The sequence below is a fragment of the Saccoglossus kowalevskii genome, chromosome 4 (assembly GCF_978046115.1).
Source record: "Saccoglossus kowalevskii chromosome 4, keSacKowa6.1, whole genome shotgun sequence".
In the NCBI taxonomy this organism is placed as follows: Eukaryota; Metazoa; Hemichordata; class Enteropneusta; family Harrimaniidae; genus Saccoglossus; species Saccoglossus kowalevskii.
The window spans coordinates 11,223,670-11,251,431 of record NC_140644.1 but is presented as its reverse complement, the minus strand read 5'-3'; the positions used below and the strand labels follow the sequence as shown (position 1 = coordinate 11,251,431).

At 32.1% G+C, this 27,762-nt stretch overlaps 1 protein-coding gene across 1 annotated transcript in view; it reads right to left on the bottom strand.

Moving 5' to 3' along the window:
* Positions 1-27,762, bottom strand: part of LOC102809259 (uncharacterized) — an 83,016-nt gene that overhangs the window by 6,392 nt on the left and 48,862 nt on the right. Inside the window, exons 9-12 of the mRNA XM_085497761.1 lie at positions 10,223-10,359; positions 9,977-10,102; positions 9,674-9,799; positions 8,352-8,515 (exon numbers count right to left, since the gene is read on the bottom strand). Coding sequence (XP_085353887.1) covers positions 8,352-8,515; positions 9,674-9,799; positions 9,977-10,102; positions 10,223-10,359 — 553 coding nt within the window. The remainder of the gene's footprint in view (positions 1-8,351; positions 8,516-9,673; positions 9,800-9,976; positions 10,103-10,222; positions 10,360-27,762) is intronic.

Genomic DNA, 27,762 nt, shown 5'->3' with positions numbered 1-27,762 from the left:
ATGAGATACATTCATGTGATATATATCCACTATATCATAGTACTTTCATGAGATACATTCATGTGATATATATTCACTATATCATAGTACTTTCATGAGATACATTCATGTGATATATATCCACTATATCATAGCACTTTCATTAGATACATTCATGTGATATATATCCACTATATCATAGCACTTTCATGAGATACATTCATATGATATATCCACTATATCATAGCACTTTCATGAGATACATTCATGTGATATATCCACTATATCATAGCACTTTCATGAGATACATTCATGTGATTTATATTCACTATATCATAGTACTTTCATGAGATACATTCATGTGATATATATCCACTATATCATAGTACTTTCATGAGATACATTCATGTGATATATATCCACTATATAATAGTACTTTCATGAGATATATTCATGTGATATATATCCACTATATCATAGTACTTTCATGAGATACATTCATGTGATATATATCCATTATATCATAGTAGTTTTATGAGATACATTCATGTGATATATATCTATTATATCATAGTACTTTCATGAGATACATTCATGTGATATATATTCACTATATCATAGTACTTTCATGAGATACATTCATGTGATATATATCCACTATATCATAGCACTTTTAGGAGATACATTCATGTGATATACATCCACTATATCATAGCACTTTCATGAGATACATTCATGTGATATATATCCACTATATCATAGCACTTTTAGGAGATACATTCATGTGATATATATCCACTATATCATAGCACTTTTAGGAGATACATTCATGTGATATATATCCACTATATCATAGCACTTTCATGAGATACATTCATGTGATATATATCCACTATATCATAGCACTTTTAGGAGATACATTCATGTGATATATATCCACTATATCATAGCACTTTTAGGAGATACATTCATGTGATATATATCCACTATATCATAGCACTTTCATGAGATACATTCATGTGATATATATCCACTATATCGTAGTACTTTCATGAGATACATTCATGTGATATATATCCACTATATCATAGCACTTTTAGGAGATACATTCATGTGATATATATCCACTATATCATAGCACTTTTAGGAGATACATTCATGTGATATATATCCACTATATCATAGCACTTTTAAGAGATACATTCATGTGATATATATCCACTATATCATAGTACTTTCATGAGATACATTCATGTGATATATATCCACTATATCATAGTACTTTCATGAGATACATTCATGTGATATATATCCAATATATCATGACACTCCCATGAGATACATTCATGTGATGTATATTAAATATACCATGGCACTTTCATGAGATACATTCATGTGATATATATCTATTATATCATAGTACTTTCATGAGATACATTCATGTGATATATTTCCACTATATCATAGCACTTTCATGAGATACATTCATGTGATATATATATATATCCATTATATCATAGCACTCCCATGAGATACATTCATGTGATATATATATCCACTATATCAGAGTACTTTCATGAGATACATTCATGTGATATATATCCACTATATCATAGTACTTTCATGAGATACATTCATGTGATATATATTCACTATATCATAGTACTTTCATGAGATACATTCATGTGATATATATCCACTATATCATAGCACTTTCATTAGATACATTCATGTGATATATATCCACTATATCATAGCACTTTCATTAGATACATTCATGTGATATATATCCACTATATCATAGCACTTTCATGAGATACATTCATATGATATATCCACTATATCATAGCACTTTCATGAGATACATTCATGTGATATATCCACTATATCATAGCACTTTCATGAGATACATTCATGTGATTTATATTCACTATATCATAGTACTTTCATGAGATACATTCATGTGATATATATCCACTATATCATAGTACTTTCATGAGATACATTCATGTGATATATATCCACTATATAATAGTACTTTCATGAGATATATTCATGTGATATATATCCACTATATCATAGTACTTTCATGAGATACATTCATGTGATATATATCCATTATATCATAGTAGTTTTATGAGATACATTCATGTGATATATATCTATTATATCATAGTACTTTCATGAGATACATTCATGTGATATATATTCACTATATCATAGTACTTTCATGAGATATATTCATGTGATATATATCCACTATATCATAGCACTTTTAGGAGATACATTCATGTGATATACATCCACTATATCATAGCACTTTCATGAGATACATTCATGTGATATATATCCACTATATCATAGCACTTTTAGGAGATACATTCATGTGATATATATCCACTATATCATAGCACTTTTAGGAGATACATTCATGTGATATATATCCACTATATCATAGCACTTTCATGAGATACATTCATGTGATATATATCCACTATATCATAGCACTTTTAGGAGATACATTCATGTGATATATATCCACTATATCATAGCACTTTTAGGAGATACATTCATGTGATATATATCCACTATATCATAGCACTTTCATGAGATACATTCATGTGATATATATCCACTATATCGTAGTACTTTCATGAGATACATTCATGTGATATATATCCACTATATCATAGCACTTTTAGGAGATACATTCATGTGATATATATCCACTATATCATAGCACTTTTAGGAGATACATTCATGTGATATATATCCACTATATCATAGCACTTTTAAGAGATACATTCATGTGATATATATCCACTATATCATAGTACTTTCATGAGATACATTCATGTGATATATATCCACTATATCATAGTACTTTCATGAGATACATTCATGTGATATATATCCAATATATCATGACACTCCCATGAGATACATTCATGTGATGTATATTAAATATACCATGGCACTTTCATGAGATACATTCATGTGATATATATCTATTATATCATAGTACTTTCATGAGATACATTCATGTGATATATTTCCACTATATCATAGCACTTTCATGAGATACATTCATGTGATATATATATATATATCCATTATATCATAGCACTCCCATGAGATACATTCATGTGATATATATATCCACTATATCAGAGTACTTTCATGAGATACATTCATGTGATATATCCACTATATCATAGCACTTTCATGAGATACATTCATGTGATATATATCCATTATATCATAGCACTTTCATGAGATACATTCATGTGATATATATCCACTATATCATAGTACTTTCATGAGATACATTCATGTGATATATATTCACTATATCATAGTACTTTCATGAGATACATTCATGTGATATATATCCACTATATCATAGCACTTTCATTAGATACATTCATGTGATATATATCCACTATATCATAGCACTTTCATGAGATACATTCATATGATATATCCACTATATCATAGCACTTTCATGAGATACATTCATGTGATATATCCACTATATCATAGCACTTTCATGAGATACATTCATGTGATTTATATTCACTATATCATAGTACTTTCATGAGATACATTCATGTGATATATATCCACTATATCATAGTACTTTCATGAGATACATTCATGTGATATATATCCACTATATAATAGTACTTTCATGAGATACATTCATGTGATATATATCCACTATATCATAGTACTTTCATGAGATACATTCATGTGATATATATCCATTATATCATAGTAGTTTTATGAGATACATTCATGTGATATATATCTATTATATCATAGTACTTTCATGAGATACATTCATGTGATATATATTCACTATATCATAGTACTTTCATGAGATACATTCATGTGATATATATCCACTATATCATAGCACTTTTAGGAGATACATTCATGTGATATACATCCACTATATCATAGCACTTTCATGAGATACATTCATGTGATATATATCCACTATATCATAGCACTTTTAGGAGATACATTCATGTGATATATATCCACTATATCATAGCACTTTTAGGAGATACATTCATGTGATATATATCCACTATATCATAGCACTTTCATGAGATACATTCATGTGATATATATCCACTATATCATAGCACTTTTAGGAGATACATTCATGTGATATATATCCACTATATCATAGCACTTTTAGGAGATACATTCATGTGATATATATCCACTATATCATAGCACTTTCATGAGATACATTCATGTGATATATATCCACTATATCGTAGTACTTTCATGAGATACATTCATGTGATATATATCCACTATATCATAGCACTTTTAGGAGATACATTCATGTGATATATATCCACTATATCATAGTACTTTCATGAGATACATTCATGTGATATATCCACTATATCATAGCACTTTCATGAGATACATTCATGTGATATATATCCATTATATCATAGCACTTTCATGAGATACATTCATGTGATATATATCCACTATATCATAGTACTTTCATGAGATACATTCATGTGATATATATTCACTATATCATAGTACTTTCATGAGATACATTCATGTGATATATATCCACTATATCATAGCACTTTCATTAGATACATTCATGTGATATATATCCACTATATCATAGCACTTTCATGAGATACATTCATATGATATATCCACTATATCATAGCACTTTCATGAGATACATTCATGTGATTTATATTCACTATATCATAGTACTTTCATGAGATACATTCATGTGATATATATTCACTATATCATAGTACTTTCATGAGATACATTCATGTGATATATATCCACTATATCATAGTACTTTCATGAGATACATTCATGTGATATATATCCACTATATCATAGTACTTTCATGAGATACATTCATGTGATATATATCCATTATATCATAGTAGTTTTATGAGATACATTCATGTGATATATATCCACTATATCATAGCACTTTTAGGAGATACATTCATGTGATATATATCCACTATATCATAGCACTTTCTTGAGATACATTCATGTGATATATATCCACTATATCATAGTACTTTCATGAGATACATTCATGTGATATATATCCACTATATCATAGCACTTTTAGGAGATACATTCATGTGATATATATCCACTATATCATAGTACTTTCATGAGATACATTCATGTGATATATATCCACTATATCATAGCACTTTTAGGAGATACATTCATGTGATATATATCCACTATATCATAGCACTTTCATGAGATACATTCATGTGATATATATCCACTATATCATAGCACTTTTAGGAGATACATTCATGTGATATATATCCACTATATCATAGCACTTTTAGGAGATACATTCATGTGATATATATCCACTATATCATAGCACTTTCATGAGATACATTCATGTGATATATATCCACTATATCATAGTACTTTCATGAGATACATTCATGTGATATATATCCACTATATCATAGCACTTTTAGGAGATACATCCATGTGATATATATCCACTATATCATAGCACTTTTAGGAGATACATTCATGTGATATATATCCACTATATCATAGCACTTTTAGGAGATACATTCATGTGATATATATCCACTATATCATAGTACTTTCATGAGATACATTCATGTGATATATATCCACTATATCAGAGTACTTTCATGAGATACATTCATGTGATATATATCCACTATATCATAGCACTTTTAGGAGATACATTCATGTGATATATATCCACTATATCATAACACTTTTAGGAGATACATTCATGTGATATATATCCACTATATCATAGCACTTTTAGGAGATACATTCATGTGATATATATCCACTATATCATAGCACTTTTAGGAGATACATTCATGTGATATATATCCACTATATCATAGCACTTTTAGAAGATACATTCATGTGATATATATCCACTATATCATAGTACTTTCATGAGATACATTCATGTGATATATATCCACTATATCATAGTACTTTTATGAGATACATTCATGTGATATATATCCACTATATCATAGCACTTTTAGGAGATACACTCATGTGATATATATTCACTATATCATAGCACTTTTAGGAGATACATTCATGTGATATATATTCACGATATCATAGTACTTTTAGGAGATACACTCATGTGATATATATCCACTATATCATAGCACTTTTAGGAGATACATTCATGTGATATATATCCACTATATCATAGCACTTTTAGGAGATACATTCATGTGATATATATCCACTATATCATAGCACTTTTAGGAGATACATTCATGTGATATATATACACTATATCATAGCACTTTTAGGAGATACATTCATGTGATATATATCCACTATATCATAGTACTTTCATGAGATACATTCATGTGATATATATCCACTATATCATAGCACTTTCATGAGATACATTCATGTGATATATATCCACTATATCATAGTAGTTTCATGAGATACATTCATGTGATATATATCCACTATATCATAGCACTTTTAGGAGATACATTCATGTGATATATATCCACTATATCATAGCACTTTTAGGAGATACATTCATGTGATATATATCCACTATATCATAGCACTTTTAGGAGATACATTCATGTGATATATATCCACTATATCATAGTACTTTTAGGAGATACATTCATGTGATATATATCCACTATATCATAGTACTTTCATGAGATACATTCATGTGATATATATCCACTATATCATAGCACTTTCATGAGATACATTCATGTGATATATATCCACTATATCATAGTAGTTTCATGAGATACATTCATGTGATATATATTCACTATATTATAGCACTTTCATGAGATACATTCATGTGATATATATCCACTATATCATAGCACTTTTAGGAGATACATTCATGTGATATATATCCACTATATCATAGCACTTTTAGGAGATACATTCATGTGATATATATCCACTATATCATAGTACTTTCATGAGATACATTCATGTGATATATATCCACTATATCATAGCACTTTTAGGAGATACATTCATGTGATATATATCCACTATATCATAGCACTTTCATGAGATACATTCTGGTGATATATATCCACTATATCATAGCACTTTCATGAGATACATTCATGTGATATATATCCACTATATCATAGTACTTTCATGAGATACATTCATGTGATATATATTCACTATATCATAGCACTTTCATGAGATACATTCATGTGATATATATCCACTATATCATAGTACTTTCATGAGATACATTCATGTGATATATATCCACTATATCATAGCACTTTCATGAGATACATTCATGTGATATATTTCCACTATATCATAGTACTTTCATGAGATACATTCATGTGATATATATCCACTATATCATAGCACTTTCATGAGATACATTCATGTGATATATATTCACTATATCATAGCACTGTCATGAGATACATTCATGTGATATATATCCACTATATCATAGCACTTTCATGAGATACATTCATGTGATATATATCCAATATATCATGACACTCCCATGAGATACATTCATGTGATGTGTATTAAATATACCATGGCACTCTCATGAGATACATTCATGTGATATATATCCAGTATATCATAGCACTTCCATGAGATACATTCAAGTGATATATATCCAATATATCATGGCACTTTCATGAGATACATTCATGTGATATATGTCCAGTATATCATAGCACTCCCATGCGATACATTCATGTGATATATATCAAATATATCATGGCACTTCCATGAGATACATTCATGTGATATATATTCACTATATCATAGCACTTTCATGAGATACATTCATGTGATATATATCCACTATATCATAGCACTTTCATGAGATACATTCATGTGATATATATCCAATATATCATGACACTCCCATGAGATACATTCATGTGATGTATATTAAATATATCATGGCACTCTCATGAGATACATTCATGTGATATATATCCAGTATATCATAGCACTTCCATGAGATACATTCAAGTGATATATATCCAATATATCATGGCACTTTCAAGAGATACATTCATATGATATATATCCAGTATATCATAGCACTTCCATGAGATACATTCAAGTGATATATATCCACTATATCATGGCACTTTCATGAGATACATTCATGTGATATATATCCAGTATATCATGGCATCTCATGAGAATGTTCGATAAACAGATATTATTGGTAACTGTTTTAACTACAAAAATAGGTTTAGATATAAGTTAGTGAATGACACATTCACGTTTCTTACTGATATTTAATATACAATAAAGCGCATTACCTCCAACATTCTAAGTCGTTCCGTTGCAGAAGTATAAATCATCGGTGTACGCATTCTTCTACTGTAAATCATTAATAATACACCAATAACCGCTAGTGCAGCTAACGCTCCCCCACCAGCATATACAAAGATCAACCAAGCTGGAGTTGCCTGATTCACTTCATCTGTCACAGTAATGATATGTAGATAAAAGAGAATGTTAAGGGATTTATATTTACAGGAAGAACATTATCGCCTATAACTACCTCGCCTAGGGCACTGTAAACATAGCAGTAATGTAGATGTCACTTTATTTAGACACATTATTTAGACTTTACGTCTAGAACGCATGCGCAATTATTTTTTGGTTTTGAGCATTGTTAACTTTGTTAAAACATTGTCTTTGTTAAAACATTGTCTTTCAAAATTGAATTTAGAAGGCCATAACAGCAAAGAATATTTAAATCCAACTGTATTCATCAATAACATTTTCTAGGAAATTTACAGGATTTGGAAGCGTTTAAACTAAGTGAAATCTACACAATAAATGAATGCAAATCCCCCCCCCCCGAAGATGGACGTGTTCTAACTAAATATGATTTATATATACATATTTCATATTTCAAAAAGTTGAAGCAAAATACATATTTAAGCTACATGAAACATGTGGATTTCATCTATACATTAACAAATTATTAAAAACTCAAGTCATGTATTCGTAGGTTCCATGCATATATTATGTAACGCTTATGTATAAACCATTCCTATGCTCATAAGCATGCAAATGTAAATATAATACTACATTCACGCATGCAGTGTACATACATTTAGTTTCAAACTGTATTTCATCATGTAGATATGGATTTATACAGATATTGTATCCAACGCACATAAAACCCTACATTAAACATACATGATATATGAATCGTGTGTAGTAACAATATCTGCATTATTATGCATTTCATGTGCTTTATGCACGATTTTGTTGAAGGCACTGACTTGGTTCTGTATTGTAATGTGTTTATCAATCGTGTGATTTTTGTTTTCGCTTTCTTAAATTTATAATTTTTCTTTCACAAATATAGCAGTTGCGGATTTAGAGAGGTTCAGAGATCGCACAACCCCTTAAAACTGTTGTTTCTGAGAGGCAATACAATGCGGCAATTACGTCATCGTACATGTGTGCCCCTAACCGAACATCGTGCATCTCCTTCCGCGGGGATTTTAAATTACTGTGGTGTATGGTGCTTCTTCTACTTTTCAATAGTCGTATTTTCAGAATGCTATAGTTTACGTCGATTGTGAACACCATACCACTCTTACAATATTATTTAAGAACTCACCAGTACAGCCAGGTCCCTGCCAACCTTCGGTGCAATTACAATTCCCAGTGATCGAATCACACAACCCACCATTCTTACATATGCACTCCCCAGTGCAGTTTCTCCCATAGTAACCACTATCACATGCTGTCGACAGCGATAAAATAACACAATTGATATTTTATAACGTAAACACCATAGTTTCAACCTGAAGCAAATAATTAACTGGCAGATTTAATGGTCATTGTCAGGTTGATTGATTGATTGATTGATTGGTTGGTTGGTTGATTGATTGATTGATTGATTGATTGATTGATTGATTACCTTCGCTACAGGTATTTCCCATAAGTCCGGCAATACACAAACAACCACTTTCGCGTTCACATGTTGCATTGTCTGAGCATAAGCACTTGAAACTACATAGTACACCCCACATGCCAGGTGGACATTCTGAAAAAAAGATGAAGTTCTCAAACAAATTAAATATAATTATTCTTAGTTAAATAGCTGAGAGAAAAAACATACATGCTTTTGAAAAATATGAGATAAATATTAAATTATATAATTTACCATGTGTGCTGAGATTATAAATTCCAGAGTGGGTATTCCCATCGATATCAATGACTTCACAGCTATAAGTACCAGTTGTTATTTGTTGATCTCCATTTTTGACATCTATTACTAATGGTATGTGATACATCATTTCACTGTGTGAGTACAAACAATGATTAGTTTACATGTGAGTGTCAAAAACTTTCGATTATGTACAGTTCAATGGGCAGCTTTGAACTGTTGGTGATATATAATGTAGATTCCTTGGCCATAAGCTTTGTCAAGTTTGGCATTTAAAAATTAAAAAGGTTATTCTTTTATAAATAGAACATCGGGAACGTGTTCACTCCTAAACATGGCATATAATCCTACGATTCAAGTGGCAATTCTAATTGTTTACACCAATCCAATTCTCAATACCCTTCTTGCTATCTTAACATGACAACATACCGTAGACGTGGCTTACATCTGTGCATGAAGTTATACTTGAGTCATACAACCATTTTGAGAAAAATACCAAAACAATAGTTTTTCTGCCATGTGGATCAATTTCAATGTTCCAGTTGGGATACATGTAGTTGGGGTAATTATCAGAAATAAGACCCTTCTAAGACCCTTATAAGAAATAAGACCCTTCTAAGACCCTTATTAGAAATAAGACCCTTCTAAGACCCTTATAAGAAATAAGACCTTACTAAGACCCTTATAAGAAATAAGACCCTTCTAAGACCCTTATAAGAAATGAGACCCTTCTAACACCCTTATAAGAAATAAGACCTTGCTAAGACCCTTATAAGAAATACGACCCTTCTAAGACCCTTATAAGAAATAAGACCCTTCTAAGACCCTTATAAGAAATAAGACCCTTCTAAGACCCTTATAAGAAATAAGACCCTTCTAAGACCCTTATAAGAAATAAGACCCTTCTAAGACCCTTATAAGAAATAAGACCCTTCTAAGACCCTTCTAAGACCCTTATAAGAAATAAGACCCTTCTAAGACCCTTATAAGAAATAAGACCCTTCTAAGACTCTTATAAGAAATAAGACCTTACTAAGACCCTTATAAGAAATAAGACCCTTATAAGACCCTTATAAGAAATAAGACCTTACTAAGACCCTTAAAAGAAATAAGACCCTTCTAAGACCCTTATAAGAAATAAGACCCTTCTAAGACCCTTATAAGAAGTAAGACCCTTCTAAGACCCTTATAAGAAATAAGACCCTTCTAAGACCCTTATAAGAAATAAGACCCTTCTAAGACCTTTATAAGAAATAAGACCCTTCTAAGACCCTTATAAGAAATAAGACCCTTCTAAGACTCTTATAAGAAATAAGACCTTTCTAAGACCCTTATAAGAAATAAGACCTTTCTAAGACCCTTATAAGAAATAAGACCTTTCTAAGACCCTTATAAGAAATAAGACCCTTATAAGAAATAAGACCTTACTAAGACCCTTATAAGAAATAAGACCCTTATAAGAAATAAGACCCTTCTAAGACCCTTATAAGAAATAAGACCCTTCTAAGACCCTTATAAGAAATAAGACCTTACTAAGACCCTTATAAGAAATAAGACCCTTCTAAGACCCTTATAAGAAATAAGACCCTTAAAAGAAATAAGACCCTTCTAAGACCCTTATAAGAAATAAGACCCTTCTAAGACCCTTATAAGAAATAAGACCTTACTAAGACCCTTATAAGAAATAAGACCCTTCTAAGACCCTTATTAGAAATGAGACCCTTCTAAGACCCTTATAAGAAATAAGACCTTACTAAGACCCTTATAAGAAATGAGACCCTTCTAAGACCCTTATAAGAAATGAGACCCTTCTAAGAACCTTATAAGAAATAAGACCTTGCTAAGACCCTTATAAGAAATAAGACCTTTCTAAGACCCTTATAAGAAATAAGACCCTTCTAAGACCCTTATAAGAAATAAGACCCTTCAAAGACCCCTATAAGAAATAAGACCCTTCTAAGGCCCTTATAAGAAATAAGACCCTTCTAAGACCCTTATAAGAAATAAGACCCTTCTAAGACCCTTATAAGAAATAAGACCCTTCTAAGACCCTTATAAGGAATAAGACCCTTCTAAGACCCTTATAAGACCCTTATAAGAAATAAGACCCTTCTAAGACCCTTATAAGAAATAAGACCCTTCTAAGACTCTTATAAGAAATAAGACCTTACTAAGACCCTTATAAGAAATAAGACCCTTCTAAGACCCATATAAGAAATAAGACCTTACTAAGACCCTTATAAGAAATAAGACCCTTCTAAGACCCTTATAAGAAATAAGACCCTTCTAAGACCCTTATAAGAAGTAAGACCCTTCTAAGACCCTTATAAGAAATAAGACCCTTCTAAGACCCTTATAAGAAATAAGACCCTTCTAAGACCCTTATAAGAAATAAGACCTTACTAAGACCCTTATAAGAAATAAGACCCTTCTAAGACCCTTCTAAGACCCTTATAAGAAATAAGACCCTTCTAAGACCCTTATAAGAAATAAGACCCTTCTAAGACTCTTATAAGAAATAAGACCTTACTAAGACCCTTATAAGAAATAAGACCCTTCTAAGACCCTTATAAGAAATAAGACCTTACTAAGACCCTTATAAGAAATAAGACCCTTCTAAGACCCTTATAAGAAATAAGACCCTTCTAAGACCCTTATAAGAAGTAAGACCCTTCTAAGACCCTTATAAGAAATAAGACCCTTCTAAGACCCTTATAAGAAATAAGACCCTTCTAAGACCTTTATAAGAAATAAGACCCTTCTAAGACCCTTATAAGAAATAAGACCCTTCTAAGACTCTTATAAGAAATAAGACCTTTCTAAGACCCTTATAAGAAATAAGACCTTTCTAAGACCCTTATAAGAAATAAGACCTTTCTAAGACCCTTATAAGAAATAAGACCCTTATAAGAAATAAGACCTTACTAAGACCCTTATAAGAAATAAGACCCTTATAAGAAATAAGACCCTTCTAAGACCCTTATAAGAAATAAGACCCTTCTAAGACCCTTATAAGAAATAAGACCTTACTAAGACCCTTATAAGAAATAAGACCCTTCTAAGACCCTTATAAGAAATAAGACCCTTAAAAGAAATAAGACCCTTCTAAGACCCTTATAAGAAATAAGACCCTTCTAAGACCCTTATAAGAAATAAGACCTTACTAAGACCCTTATAAGAAATAAGACCCTTCTAAGACCCTTATTAGAAATGAGACCCTTCTAAGACCCTTATAAGAAATAAGACCTTACTAAGACCCTTATACGAAATGAGACCCTTCTAAGACCCTTATAAGAAATGAGACCCTTCTAAGAACCTTATAAGAAATAAGACCTTACTAAGACCCTTATAAGAAATAAGACCCTTCTAAGACCCTTATAAGAAATAAGACCTTACTAAGACCCTTATAAGAAATAAGACCTTACTAAGACCCTTATAAGAAATAAGACCTTACTAAGACCCTTATAAGAAATAAGACCCTTCTAAGACCCTTATAAGAAATAAGACCTTACTAAGACCCTTATAAGAAATAAGACCCTTCTAAGACCCTTATAAGAAATAAGACCTTACTAAGACCCTTATAAGAAATAAGACCCTTCTAAGACCCTTATAAGGAATAAGACCCTTCTAAGACCCTTATAAGAAATAAGACCCTTCTAAGACCCTTATAAGAAATAAGACCCTTCTAAGACCCTTATAAGAAATAAGACCTTACTAAGACCCTTATAAGAAATAAGACCCTTCTAAGACCCTTATAAGAAATAAAACCCTTCTAAGACCCTTATAAGAAATAAGACCCTTCTAAGACCCTTATAAGAAATAAGACCCTTCTAAGACCCTTATAAGAAATAAGACCCTTCTAAGACCCTTATAAGAAATAAGACCCTTCTAAGACCCTTATAAGAAATAAGACCTTACTAAGACCCTTATAAGAAATAAGACCTTACTAAGACCCTTATAAGAAATAAGACCTTACTAAGACCCTTATAAGAAATAAGACCCTTCTAAGACCCTTATAAGAAATAAGACCTTACTAAGACCCTTATAAGAAATAAGACCCTTCTAAGACCCATATAAGAAATAAGACCTTACTAAGACCCTTATAAGAAATAAGACCCTTCTAAGACCCTTATAAGGAATAAGACCCTTCTAAGACCCTTATAAGAAATAAGACCCTTCTAAGACCCTTATAAGAAATAAGACCCTTCTAAGACCCTTATAAGAAATAAGACCCTTCTAAGACCCTTATAAGAAATAAGACCTTACTAAGACCCTTATAAGAAATAAGACCCTTCTAAGACCCTTATTAGAAATAAGACCCTTCTAAGACCCTTATAAGAAATAAGACCTTACTAAGACCCTTATAAGAAATAAGACCCTTCTAAGACCCTTATAAGAAATGAGACCCTTCTAACACCCTTATAAGAAATAAGACCTTGCTAAGACCCTTATAAGAAATAAGACCCTTCTAAGACCCTTATAAGAAATAAGACCCTTCTAAGACCCTTATAAGAAATAAGACCCTTCTAAGACCCTTATAAGAAATAAGACCCTTCTAAGACCCTTATAAGAAATAAGACCCTTCTAAGACCCTTATAAGAAATAAGACCCTTCTAAGACCCTTATAAGAAATAAGACCCTTCTAAGACCCTTATAAGAAATAAGACCCTTCTAAGACCCTTCTAAGACCCTTATAAGAAATAAGACCCTTCTAAGACCCTTATAAGAAATAAGACCCTTCTAAGACTCTTATAAGAAATAAGACCTTTCTAAGACCCTTATAAGAAATAAGACCTTTCTAAGACCCTTATAAGAAATAAGACCTTACTAAGACCCTTATAAGAAATAAGACCCTTATAAGAAATAAGAACCTTCTAAGACCCTTATAAGAAATAAGACCCTTCTAAGACCCTTATAAGAAATAAGACCTTTCTAAGACCCTTATAAGAAATAAGACCTTTCTAAGACCCTTATAAGAAATAAGACCTTACTAAGACCCTTATAAGAAATAAGACCCTTATAAGAAATAAGAACCTTCTAAGACCCTTATAAGAAATAAGACCCTTCTAAGACCCTTATAAGAAATAAGACCCTTCTAAGACCCTTATAAGAAATAAGACCTTACTAAGACCCTTATAAGAAATAAGACCCTTCTAAGACCCTTATAAGAAATAAGACCTTACTAAGACCCTTATAAGAAATAAGACCCTTCTAAGACCCTTATAAGAAATAAAACCCTTCTAAGATCCTTATAAGAAATAAGACCCTTATAAGAAATAAGACCCTTCTAAGACCCTTATAAAAAATAAGACCCTTCTATGACCCTTATAAGAAATAAGACCCTTCTAAGACCCTTATAAGAAATAAGACCTTACTAAGACCCTTATAAGAAATAAGACCCTTCTAAGACCCTTATAAGAAATAAAACCCTTCTAAGACCCTTATAAGAAATAAGACCCTTCTAAGACCCTTATAAGAAATAAGACCCTTCTAAGACCCTTATAAGAAATAAGACCCTTCTAAGACCCTTATAAGAAATAAGACCCTTCTAAGACCCTTATAAAAAATAAGACCTTACTAAGACCCTTATAAGAAATAAGACCTTACTAAGACCCTTATAAGAAATAAGACCTTACTAAGACCCTTATAAGAAATAAGACCCTTCTAAGACCCTTATAAGAAATAAGACCTTACTAAGACCCTTATAAGAAATAAGACCCTTCTAAGACCCTTATAAGAAATAAGACCCTTAAAAGAAATAAGACCCTTCTAAGACCCTTATAAGAAATAAGACCCTTCTAAGACCCTTATAAGAAATAAGACCTTACTAAGACCCTTATAAGAAATAAGACCCTTCTAAGACCCTTATTAGAAATGAGACCCTTATAAGACCCTTATAAGAAATAAGACCTTACTAAGACCCTTATAAGAAATGAGACCCTTCTAAGACCCTTATAAGAAATGAGACCCTTCTAAGAACCTTATAAGAAATAAGACCTTGCTAAGACCCTTCTAAGAAATAAGACCTTTCTAAGACCCTTATAAGAAATAAGACCCTTCTAAGACCCTTATAAGAAATAAGACCCTTCTAAGACCCTTATAAGAAATAAGACCCTTCTAAGGCCCTTATAAGAAATAAGACCCTTCTAAGACCCTTATAAGAAATAAGACCCTTCTAAGACCCTTATAAGAAATAATACCCTTCTAAGACCCTTATAAGGAATAAGACCCTTCTAAGACCCTTATAAGACCCTTATGAGAAATAAGACCCTTCTAAGACCCTTATAAGAAATAAGACCCTTCTAAGACTCTTATAAGAAATAAGACCTTACTAAGACCCTTATAAGAAATAAGACCCTTCTAAGACCCATATAAGAAATAAGACCTTACTAAGACCCTTATAAGAAATAAGACCCTTCTAAGACCCTTATAAGAAATAAGACCCTTCTAAGACCCTTATAAGAAGTAAGACCCTTCTAAGACGCTTATAAGAAATAAGACCCTTCTAAGACCCTTATAAGAAATAAGACCCTTCTAAGACCCTTATAAGAAATAAGACCCTTCTAAGACCCTTATAAGAAATAAGACCCTTCTAAGACTCTTATAAGAAATAAGACCCTTATAAGAAATAAGACCCTTCTAAGACCCTTATAAGAAATAAGACCTTACTAAGACCCTTATAAGAAATAAGACCCTTCTAAGACCCTTATAAGAAATAAGACCCTTCTAAGACCCTTATAAGAAATAAGACCTTACTAAGACCCTTATAAGAAATAAGACCCTTCTAAGACCCTTATAAGAAATAAGACCCTTCTAAGACCCTTATAAGAAATAAGACCCTTCTAAGACCCTTATAAGAAATAAGACCTTACTAAGACCCTTATAAGAAATAAGACCCTTCTAAGACCCTTATAAGAAATAAGACCCTTCTAAGACCCTTATAAGAAATAAGACCCTTCTAAGACCCTTATAAGAAATAAGACCTTTCTAAGACCCTTATAAGAAATAAGACCTTTCTAAGACCCTTATAAGAAATAAGACCTTACTAAGACCCTTATAAGAAATAAGACCCTTATAAGAAATAAGACCCTTCTAAGACCCTTATAAGAAATAAGACCCTTCTAAGACCCTTATAAGAAATAAGACCCTTCTAAGACCCTTATAAGAAATAAGACCCTTCTAAGACCCTTATAAGAAATAATACCCTTATAAGAAATAAGACCTTACTAAGACCCTTATAAGAAATAAGACCCTTCTAAGACCCTTATAAGAAATAAGACCCTTCTAAGACCCTTATAAGAAATAAGACCCTTCTAAGACCCTTATAAGAAATAAGACCCTTATAAGAAATAAGACCCTTCTAAGACCCTTATAAGAAATAAGACCTTACTAAGACCCTTATAAGAAATAAGACCTTACTAAGACCCTTATAAGAAATAAGACCTTACTAAGACCCTTATAAGAAATAAGACCCTTCTAAGACCCTTATAAGAAATAAGACCTTACTAAGACCCTTATAAGAAATAAGACCCTTCTAAGACCCTTATAAGGAATAAGACCCTTCTAAGACCCTTATAATAAATAAGACCCTTCTAAGACCCTTATTAGAAATAAGACCCTTCTAAGACCCTTATAAGAAATAAGACCCTTCTAAGACCCTTATAAGAAATAAGACCCTTCTAAGAAGTAAGACCCTTCTAAGACCCTTATAAGAAATAAGACCCTTCTAAGACCCTTCTAAGAAATAAGACCCTTCTAAGACCCTTATAAGAAATAAGACCCTTCTAAGAAGTAAGACCCTTCTAAGACCCTTATAAGAAATAAGACCCTTCTAAGACCCTTATAAGAAATAAGACCCTTCTAAGACCCTTATAAGAAATAAGACCCTTCTAAGAAATAAGACCCTTCTAAGACCCTTATAAGAAATAAGACCCTTCTAAGACCCTTATAAGAAATAAGACCCTTAAAAGAAATAAGACCCTTCTAAGACCCTTATAAGAAATAAGACCCTTATAAGAAATAAGACCTTACTAAGACCCTTATAAGAAATAAGACCCTTCTAAGACCCTTATAAGAAATAAGACCCTTCTAAGACCCTTATAAGAAATAAGACCCTTCTAAGACCCTTATAAGAAATAAGACCCTTATAAGAAATAAGACCCTTCTAAGACCCTTATAAGAAATAAGACCTTACTAAGACCCTTATAAGAAATAAGACCTTACTAAGACCCTTATAAGAAATAAGACCTTACTAAGACCCTTATAAGAAATAAGACCCTTCTAAGACCCTTATAAGAAATAAGACCTTACTAAGACCCTTATAAGAAATAAGACCCTTCTAAGACCCTTATAAGAAATAAGACCTTACTAAGACCCTTATAAGAAATAAGACCCTTCTAAGACCCTTATAAGGAATAAGACCCTTCTAAGACCCTTATAATAAATAAAACCCTTCTAAGACCCTTATAAGAAATAAGACCCTTCTAAGACCCTTATAAGAAATAAGACCCTTCTAAGACCCTTATAAGAAATAAGACCCTTCTAAGAAGTAAGACCCTTCTAAGACCGTTATAAGAAATAAGACCCTTCTAAGACCCTTATAAGAAATAAGACCCTTCTAAGACCCTTATAAGAAATAAGACCCTTCTAAGAAGTAAGACCCTTCTAAGACCCTTATAAGAAATAAGACCCTTCTAAGACCCTTATAAGAAATAAGACCCTTCTAAGACCCTTATAAGAAATAAGACCCTTCTAAGAAATAAGACCCTTCTAAGACCCTTATAAGAAATAAGACCCTTCTAAGACCCTTATAAGAAATAAGACCCTTCTAAGACCCTTATAAGAAATAAGACCTTACTAAGACCCTTATAAGGAATAAGACCCTTCTAAGACCCTTATAAGAAATAAGACCCTTCTAAGACCCTTATAAGAAATAAGACCCTTCTAAGACCCTTATAAGAAATAAGACCCTTATAAGAAATAAGACCTTACTAAGACCCTTATAAGAAATAAGACCCTTCTAAGACCCTTATAAGAAATAAGACCCTTCTAAGACCCTTATAAGAAATAAGACCCTTCTAAGACCCTTATAAGAAATAAGACCCTTATAAGAAATAAGACCCTTCTAAGACCCTTATAAGAAATAAGACCTTACTAAGACCCTTATAAGAAATAAGACCTTACTAAGACCCTTATAAGAAATAAGACCTTACTAAGACCCTTATAAGAAATAAGACCCTTCTAAGACCCTTATAAGAAATAAGACCTTACTAAGACCCTTATAAGAAATAAGACCCTTCTAAGACCCTTATAAGGAATAAGACCCTTCTAAGACCCTTATAATAAATAAGACCCTTCTAAGACCCTTATTAGAAATAAGACCCTTCTAAGACCCTTATAAGAAATAAGACCCTTCTAAGACCCTTATAAGAAATAAGACCCTTCTAAGAAGTAAGACCCTTCTAAGACCCTTATAAGAAATAAGACCCTTCTAAGACCCTTATAAGAAATAAGACCCTTCTAAGACCCATATAAGAAATAAGACCCTTCTAAGAAGTAAGACCCTTCTAAGACCCTTATAAGAAATAAGACCCTTCTAAGACCCTTATAAGAAATAAGACCCTTCTAAAACCCTTATAAGAAATAAGACCCTTCTAAGAAATAAGACCCTTCTAAGACCCTTATAAGAAATAAGACCCTTCTAAGACCCTTATAAGAAATAAGACCCTTAAAAGAAATAAGACCCTTCTAAGACCCTTATAAGAAATAAGACCCTTATAAGAAATAAGACCTTACTAAGACCCTTATAAGAAATAAGACCCTTCTAAGACCCTTATAAGAAATAAGACCCTTCTAAGACCCTTATAAGAAATAAGACCCTTCTAAGACCCTTATAAGAAATAAGACCCTTATAAGAAATAAGACCCTTCTAAGACCCTTATAAGAAATAAGACCTTACTAAGACCCTTATAAGAAATAAGACCTTACTAAGACCCTTATAAGAAATAAGACCTTACTAAGACCCTTATAAGAAATAAGACCCTTCTAAGACCCTTATAAGAAATAAGACCTTACTAAGACCCTTATAAGAAATAAGACCCTTCTAAGACCCTTATAAGAAATAAGACCTTACTAAGACCCTTATAAGAAATAAGACCCTTCTAAGACCCTTATAAGGAATAAGACCCTTCTAAGACCCTTATAATAAATAAGACCCTTCTAAGACCCTTATAAGAAATAAGACCCTTCTAAGACCCTTATAAGAAATAAGACCCTTCTAAGACCCTTATAAGAAATAAGACCTTACTAAGACCCTTATAAGAAATAAGACCTTTCTAAGACCCTTATAAGGAATAAGACCCTTCTAAGACCCTTATAATAAATAAGACCCTTCTAAGACCCTTATTAGAAATAAGACCCTTCTAAGACCCTTATAAGAAATAAGACCCTTCTAAGACCCTTATAAGAAATAAGACCCTTCTAAGAAGTAAGACCCTTCTAAGACCCTTATAAGAAATAAGACCCTTCTAAGACCCTTATAAGAAATAAGACCCTTCTAAGACCCTTATAAGAAATAAGACCCTTCTAAAACCCTTATAAGAAATAAGACCCTTCTAAGAAATAAGACCCTTCTAAGACCCTTATAAGAAATAAGACCCTTAAAAGAAATAAGACCCTTCTAAGACCCTTATAAGAAATAAGACCCTTATAAGAAATAAGACCTTACTAAGACCCTTATAAGAAATAAGACCCTTCTAAGACCCTTATAAGAAATAAGACCCTTCTAAGACCCTTATGAGAAATAAGACCCTTCTAAGACCCTTATAAGAAATAAGACCCTTATAAGAAATAAGACCCTTCTAAGACCCTTATAAGAAATAAGACCTTACTAAGACCCTTATAAGAAATAAGACCTTACTAAGACCCTTATAAGAAATAAGACCCTTCTAAGACCCTTATAAGAAATAAGACCCTTCTAAGACCCTTATAAGAAATAAGACCCTTATAAGAAATAAGACCTTACTAAGACCCTTATAAGAAATAAGACCCTTCTAAGACCCTTATAAGAAATAAGACCCTTCTAAGACCCTTATAAGAAATAAGACCCTTCTAAGACCCTTATAAGAAATAAGACCCTTATAAGAAATAAGACCTTACTAAGACCCTTATAAGAAATAAGACCTTACTAAGACCCTTATAAGAAATAAGACCCTTCTAAGACCCTTATAAGAAATAAGACCTTACTAAGACCCTTATAAGAAATAAGACCCTTCTAAGACCCTTATAAGAAATAAGACCTTACTAAGACCCTTATAAGAAATAAGACCCTTCTAAGACCCTTATAAGGAATAAGACCCTTCTAAGACCCTTATAATAAATAAGACCCTTCTAAGACCCTTATAAGAAATAAGACCCTTCTAAGACCCTTATAAGAAATAAGACCCTTCTAAGACCCTTATAAGAAATAAGACCCTTCTAAGAAGTAAGACCCTTCTAAGACCCTTATAAGAAATAAGACCCTTCTAAGACCCTTATAAGAAATAAGACCCTTCTAAGACCCTTATAAGAAATAAGACCCTTCTAAGAAGTAAGACCCTTCTAAGACCCTTATAAGAAATAAGACCCGTCTAAGACCCTTATAAGAAATAAGACCCTTCTAAGACCCTTATAAGAAATAAGACCCTTCTAAGAAATAAGACCCTTCTAAGACCCTTCTAAGAAATAAGACCCTTCTAAGACCCTTATAAGAAATAAGACCCTTCTAAGACCCTTATAAGAAATAAGACCTTACTAAGACCCTTATAAGAAATAAGACCCTTCTAAGACCCTTATAAGAAATAAGACCCTTCTAAGACCCTTATAAGAAATAAGACCCTTCTAAGACCCTTATAAGAAATAAGACTCTTCTAAGACCCTTATAAGAAATAAGACCCTTAAAAGAAATAAGACCCTTCTAAGACCCTTATAAGAAATAAGACCCTTCTAAGACCCTTATAAGAAATAAGACCTTACTAAGACCCTTATAAGAAATAAGACCCTTCTAAGACCCTTATAAGAAATAAAACCTTTCTAAGACCCTTATAAGAAATAAGACCCTTCTAAGACCCTTATAAGAAATAAGACCCTTCTAAGACCCTTATAAGAAATAAGACCCTTCTAAGACCCTTATAAGAAATAAGACCCTTCTAAGACCCTTATAAGAAATAAGACCTTACTAAGACCCTTATAAGAAATAAGACCTTACTAAGACCCTTATAAGAAATAAGACCTTACTAAGACCCTTATAAGAAATAAGACCCTTCTAAGACTCTTATAAGAAATAAGACCTTACTAAGACCCTTATAAGAAATAAGACCCTTCTAAGACCCTTATAAGAAATAAGACCTTACTAAGACCCTTATAAGAAATAAGACCCTTCTAAGACCCTTATAAGGAATAAGACCCTTCTAAGACCCTTATAAGAAATAAGACCCTTCTAAGACCCTTATAAGAAATAAGACCCTTCTAAGACCCTTATAAGAAATAAGACCCTTCTAAGACCCTTATAAGAAATAAGACCCTTAAAAGAAATAAGACCCTTCTAAGACCCTTATAAGAAATAAGACCCTTCTAAGACCCTTATAAGAAATAAGACCTTACTAAGACCCTTATAAGAAATAAGACCCTTCTAAGACCCTTATTAGAAATAAAACCTTTCTAAGACCCTTATAAGAAATAAGACCCTTCTAAGACCCTTATAAGAAATAAGACCCTTCTAAGACCCTTATAAGAAATAAGACCTTACTAAGACCCTTATAAGAAATAAGACCCTTCTAAGACCCTTATAAGAAATAAAACCTTTGTAAGACCCTTATAAGAAATAAGACCCTTCTAAGACCCTTATAAGAAATAAGACCCTTCTAAGACCCTTATAAGAAATAAGACCCTTCTAAGACCCTTATAAGAAATAAGACCCTTCTAAGACCCTTATAAGAAATAAGACCCTTAAAAGAAATAAGACCCTTCTAAGACCCTTATAAGAAATAAGACCCTTATAAGAAATAAGACCTTACTAAGACCCTTATAAGAAATAAGACCCTTCTAAGACCCTTATGAGAAATAAAACCTTTCTAAGACCCTTATAAGAAATAAGACCCTTCTAAGACCCCTATAAGAAATAAGACCCTTCTAAGACCCTTATAAGAAATAAGACCCTTCTAAGACCCTTATAAGAAATAAGACCCTTCTAAGACCCTTATAAGAAATAAGACCTTACTAAGACCCTTATAAGAAATAAGACCCTTCTAAGACCCTTATAAGAAATAAGACCTTACTAAGACCCTTATAAGAAATAAGACCCTTCTAAGACCCTTATAAGAAATAAGACCTTACTAAGACCCTTATAAGAAATAAGACCCTTCTAAGACCCTTATAAGGAATAAGACCCTTCTAAGACCCTTATAATAAATAAGACCCTTCTAAGACCCTTATAAGAAATAAGACCCTTCTAAGACCCTTATAAGAAATAAGACCCTTCTAAGACCCTTATAAGAAATAAGACCCTTAAAAGAAATAAGACCCTTCTAAGACCCTTATAAGAAATAAGACCCTTCTAAGACCCTTATAAGAAATAAGACCTTACTAAGACCCTTATAAGAAATAAGACCCTTCTAAGACCCTTATTAGAAATGAGACCCTTCTAAGACCCTTATAAGAAATAAGACCTTACTAAGACCCTTATACGAAATGAGACCCTTCTAAGACCCTTATAAGAAATGAGACCCTTCTAAGAACCTTATAAGAAATAAGACCTTACTAAGACCCTTATAAGAAATAAGACCCTTCTAAGACCCTTATAAGAAATAAGACCTTACTAAGACCCTTATAAGAAATAAGACCTTACTAAGACCCTTATAAGAAATAAGACCTTACTAAGACCCTTATAAGAAATAAGACCCTTCTAAGACCCTTATAAGAAATAAGACCTTACTAAGACCCTTATAAGAAATAAGACCCTTCTAAGACCCTTATAAGAAATAAGACCTTACTAAGACCCTTATAAGAAATAAGACCCTTCTAAGACCCTTATAAGGAATAAGACCCTTCTAAGACCCTTATAAGAAATAAGACCCTTCTAAGACCCTTATAAGAAATAAGACCCTTCTAAGACCCTTATAAGAAATAAGACCTTACTAAGACTCTTATAAGAAATAAGACCCTTCTAAGACCCTTATAAGAAATAAAACCCTTCTAAGACCCTTATAAGAAATAAGACCCTTCTAAGACCCTTATAAGAAATAAGACCCTTCTAAGACCCTTATAAGAAATAAGACCCTTCTAAGACCCTTATAAGAAATAAGACCCTTCTAAGACCCTTATAAGAAATAAGACCTTACTAAGACCCTTATAAGAAATAAGACCTTACTAAGACCCTTATAAGAAATAAGACCTTACTAAGACCCTTATAAGAAATAAGACCCTTCTAAGACCCTTATAAGAAATAAGACCTTACTAAGACCCTTATAAGAAATAAGACCCTTCTAAGACCCATATAAGAAATAAGACCTTACTAAGACCCTTATAAGAAATAAGACCCTTCTAAGACCCTTATAAGGAATAAGACCCTTCTAAGACCCTTATAAGAAATAAGACCCTTCTAAGACCCTTATAAGAAATAAGACCCTTCTAAGACCCTTATAAGAAATAAGACCCTTCTAAGACCCTTATAAGAAATAAGACCTTACTAAGACCCTTATAAGAAATAAGACCCTTCTAAGACCCTTATTAGAAATAAGACCCTTCTAAGACCCTTATAAGAAATAAGACCTTACTAAGACCCTTATAAGAAATGAGACCCTTCTAAGACCCTTATAAGAAATAAGACCTTACTAAGACCCTTATAAGAAATAAGACCCTTCAAAGACCCTTATAAGAAATAAGACCCTTCTAAGACCCTTATAAGAAGTAAGACCCTTCTGAGACCCTTATAAGAAATAAGACCCTTCTAAGACCCTTATAAGAAATAAGACCCTTCTAAGACCCTTATAAGGAATAAGACCCTTCTAAGACCCTTATAAGAAATAAGACCCTTCTAAGACCCTTATAAGAAATAAGACCCTTCTAAGACCCTTATAAGAAATAAGACCCTTATAAGAAATAAGACCTTACTAAGACCCTTATAAGAAATAAGACCCTTCTAAGACCCTTATAAGAAATAAGACCCTTCTAAGACCCTTATAAGAAATAAGACCCTTCTAAGACCCTTATAAGAAATAAGACCCTTATAAGAAATAAGACCCTTCTAAGACCCTTATAAGAAATAAGACCTTACTAAGACCCTTATAAGAAATAAGACCTTACTAAGACCCTTATAAGAAATAAGACCTTACTAAGACCCTTATAAGAAATAAGACCCTTCTAAGACCCTTATAAGAAATAAGACCTTACTAAGACCCTTATAAGAAATAAGACCCTTCTAAGACCCTTATAAGGAATAAGACCCTTCTAAGACCCTTATAATAAATAAGACCCTTCTAAGACCCTTATTAGAAATAAGACCCTTCTAAGACCCTTATAAGAAATAAGACCCTTCTAAGACCCTTATAAGAAATAAGACCCTTCTAAGAAGTAAGACCCTTCTAAGACCCTTATAAGAAATAAGACCCTTCTAAGACCCTTATAAGAAATAAGACCCTTCTAAGACCCATATAAGAAATAAGACCCTTCTAAGAAGTAAGACCCTTCTAAGACCCTTATAAGAAATAAGACCCTTCTAAGACCCTTATAAGAAATAAGACCCTTCTAAAACCCTTATAAGAAATAAGACCCTTCTAAGAAATAAGACCCTTCTAAGACCCTTATAAGAAATAAGACCCTTCTAAGACCCTTATAAGAAATAAGACCCTTAAAAGAAATAAGACCCTTCTAAGACCCTTATAAGAAATAAGACCCTTATAAGAAATAAGACCTTACTAAGACCCTTATAAGAAATAAGACCCTTCTAAGACCCTTATAAGAAATAAGACCCTTCTAAGACCCTTATAAGAAATAAGACCCTTCTAAGACCCTTATAAGAAATAAGACCCTTATAAGAAATAAGACCCTTCTAAGACCCTTATAAGAAATAAGACCTTACTAAGACCCTTATAAGAAATAAGACCTTACTAAGACCCTTATAAGAAATAAGACCTTACTAAGACCCTTATAAGAAATAAGACCCTTCTAAGACCCTTATAAGAAATAAGACCTTACTAAGACCCTTATAAGAAATAAGACCCTTCTAAGACCCTTATAAGAAATAAGACCTTACTAAGACCCTTATAAGAAATAAGACCCTTCTAAGACCCTTATAAGGAATAAGACCCTTCTAAGACCCTTATAATAAATAAGACCCTTCTAAGACCCTTATAAGAAATAAGACCCTTCTAAGACCCTTATAAGAAATAAGACCCTTCTAAGACCCTTATAAGAAATAAGACCTTACTAAGACCCTTATAAGAAATAAGACCTTTCTAAGACCCTTATAAGGAATAAGACCCTTCTAAGACCCTTATAATAAATAAGACCCTTCTAAGACCCTTATTAGAAATAAGACCCTTCTAAGACCCTTATAAGAAATAAGACCCTTCTAAGACCCTTATAAGAAATAAGACCCTTCTAAGAAGTAAGACCCTTCTAAGACCCTTATAAGAAATAAGACCCTTCTAAGACCCTTATAAGAAATAAGACCCTTCTAAGACCCTTATAAGAAATAAGACCCTTCTAAGAAGTAAGACCCTTCTAAGACCCTTATAAGAAATAAGACCCTTCTAAGACCCTTATAAGAAATAAGACCCTTCTAAAACCCTTATAAGAAATAAGACCCTTCTAAGAAATAAGACCCTTCTAAGACCCTTATAAGAAATAAGACCCTTAAAAGAAATAAGACCCTTCTAAGACCCTTATAAGAAATAAGACCCTTATAAGAAATAAGACCTTACTAAGACCCTTATAAGAAATAAGACCCTTCTAAGACCCTTATAAGAAATAAGACCCTTCTAAGACCCTTATAAGAAATAAGACCCTTCTAAGACCCTTATAAGAAATAAGACCCTTATAAGAAATAAGACCCTTCTAAGACCCTTATAAGAAATAAGACCTTACTAAGACCCTTATAAGAAATAAGACCTTACTAAGACCCTTATAAGAAATAAGACCCTTCTAAGACCCTTATAAGAAATAAGACCCTTCTAAGACCCTTATAAGAAATAAGACCCTTATAAGAAATAAGACCTTACTAAGACCCTTATAAGAAATAAGACCCTTCTAAGACCCTTATAAGAAATAAGACCCTTCTAAGACCCTTATAAGAAATAAGACCCTTCTAAGACCCTTATAAGAAATAAGACCCTTATAAGAAATAAGACCTTACTAAGACCCTTATAAGAAATAAGACCTTACTAAGACCCTTATAAGAAATAAGACCCTTCTAAGACCCTTATAAGAAATAAGACCTTACTAAGACCCTTATAAGAAATAAGACCCTTCTAAGACCCTTATAAGAAATAAGACCTTACTAA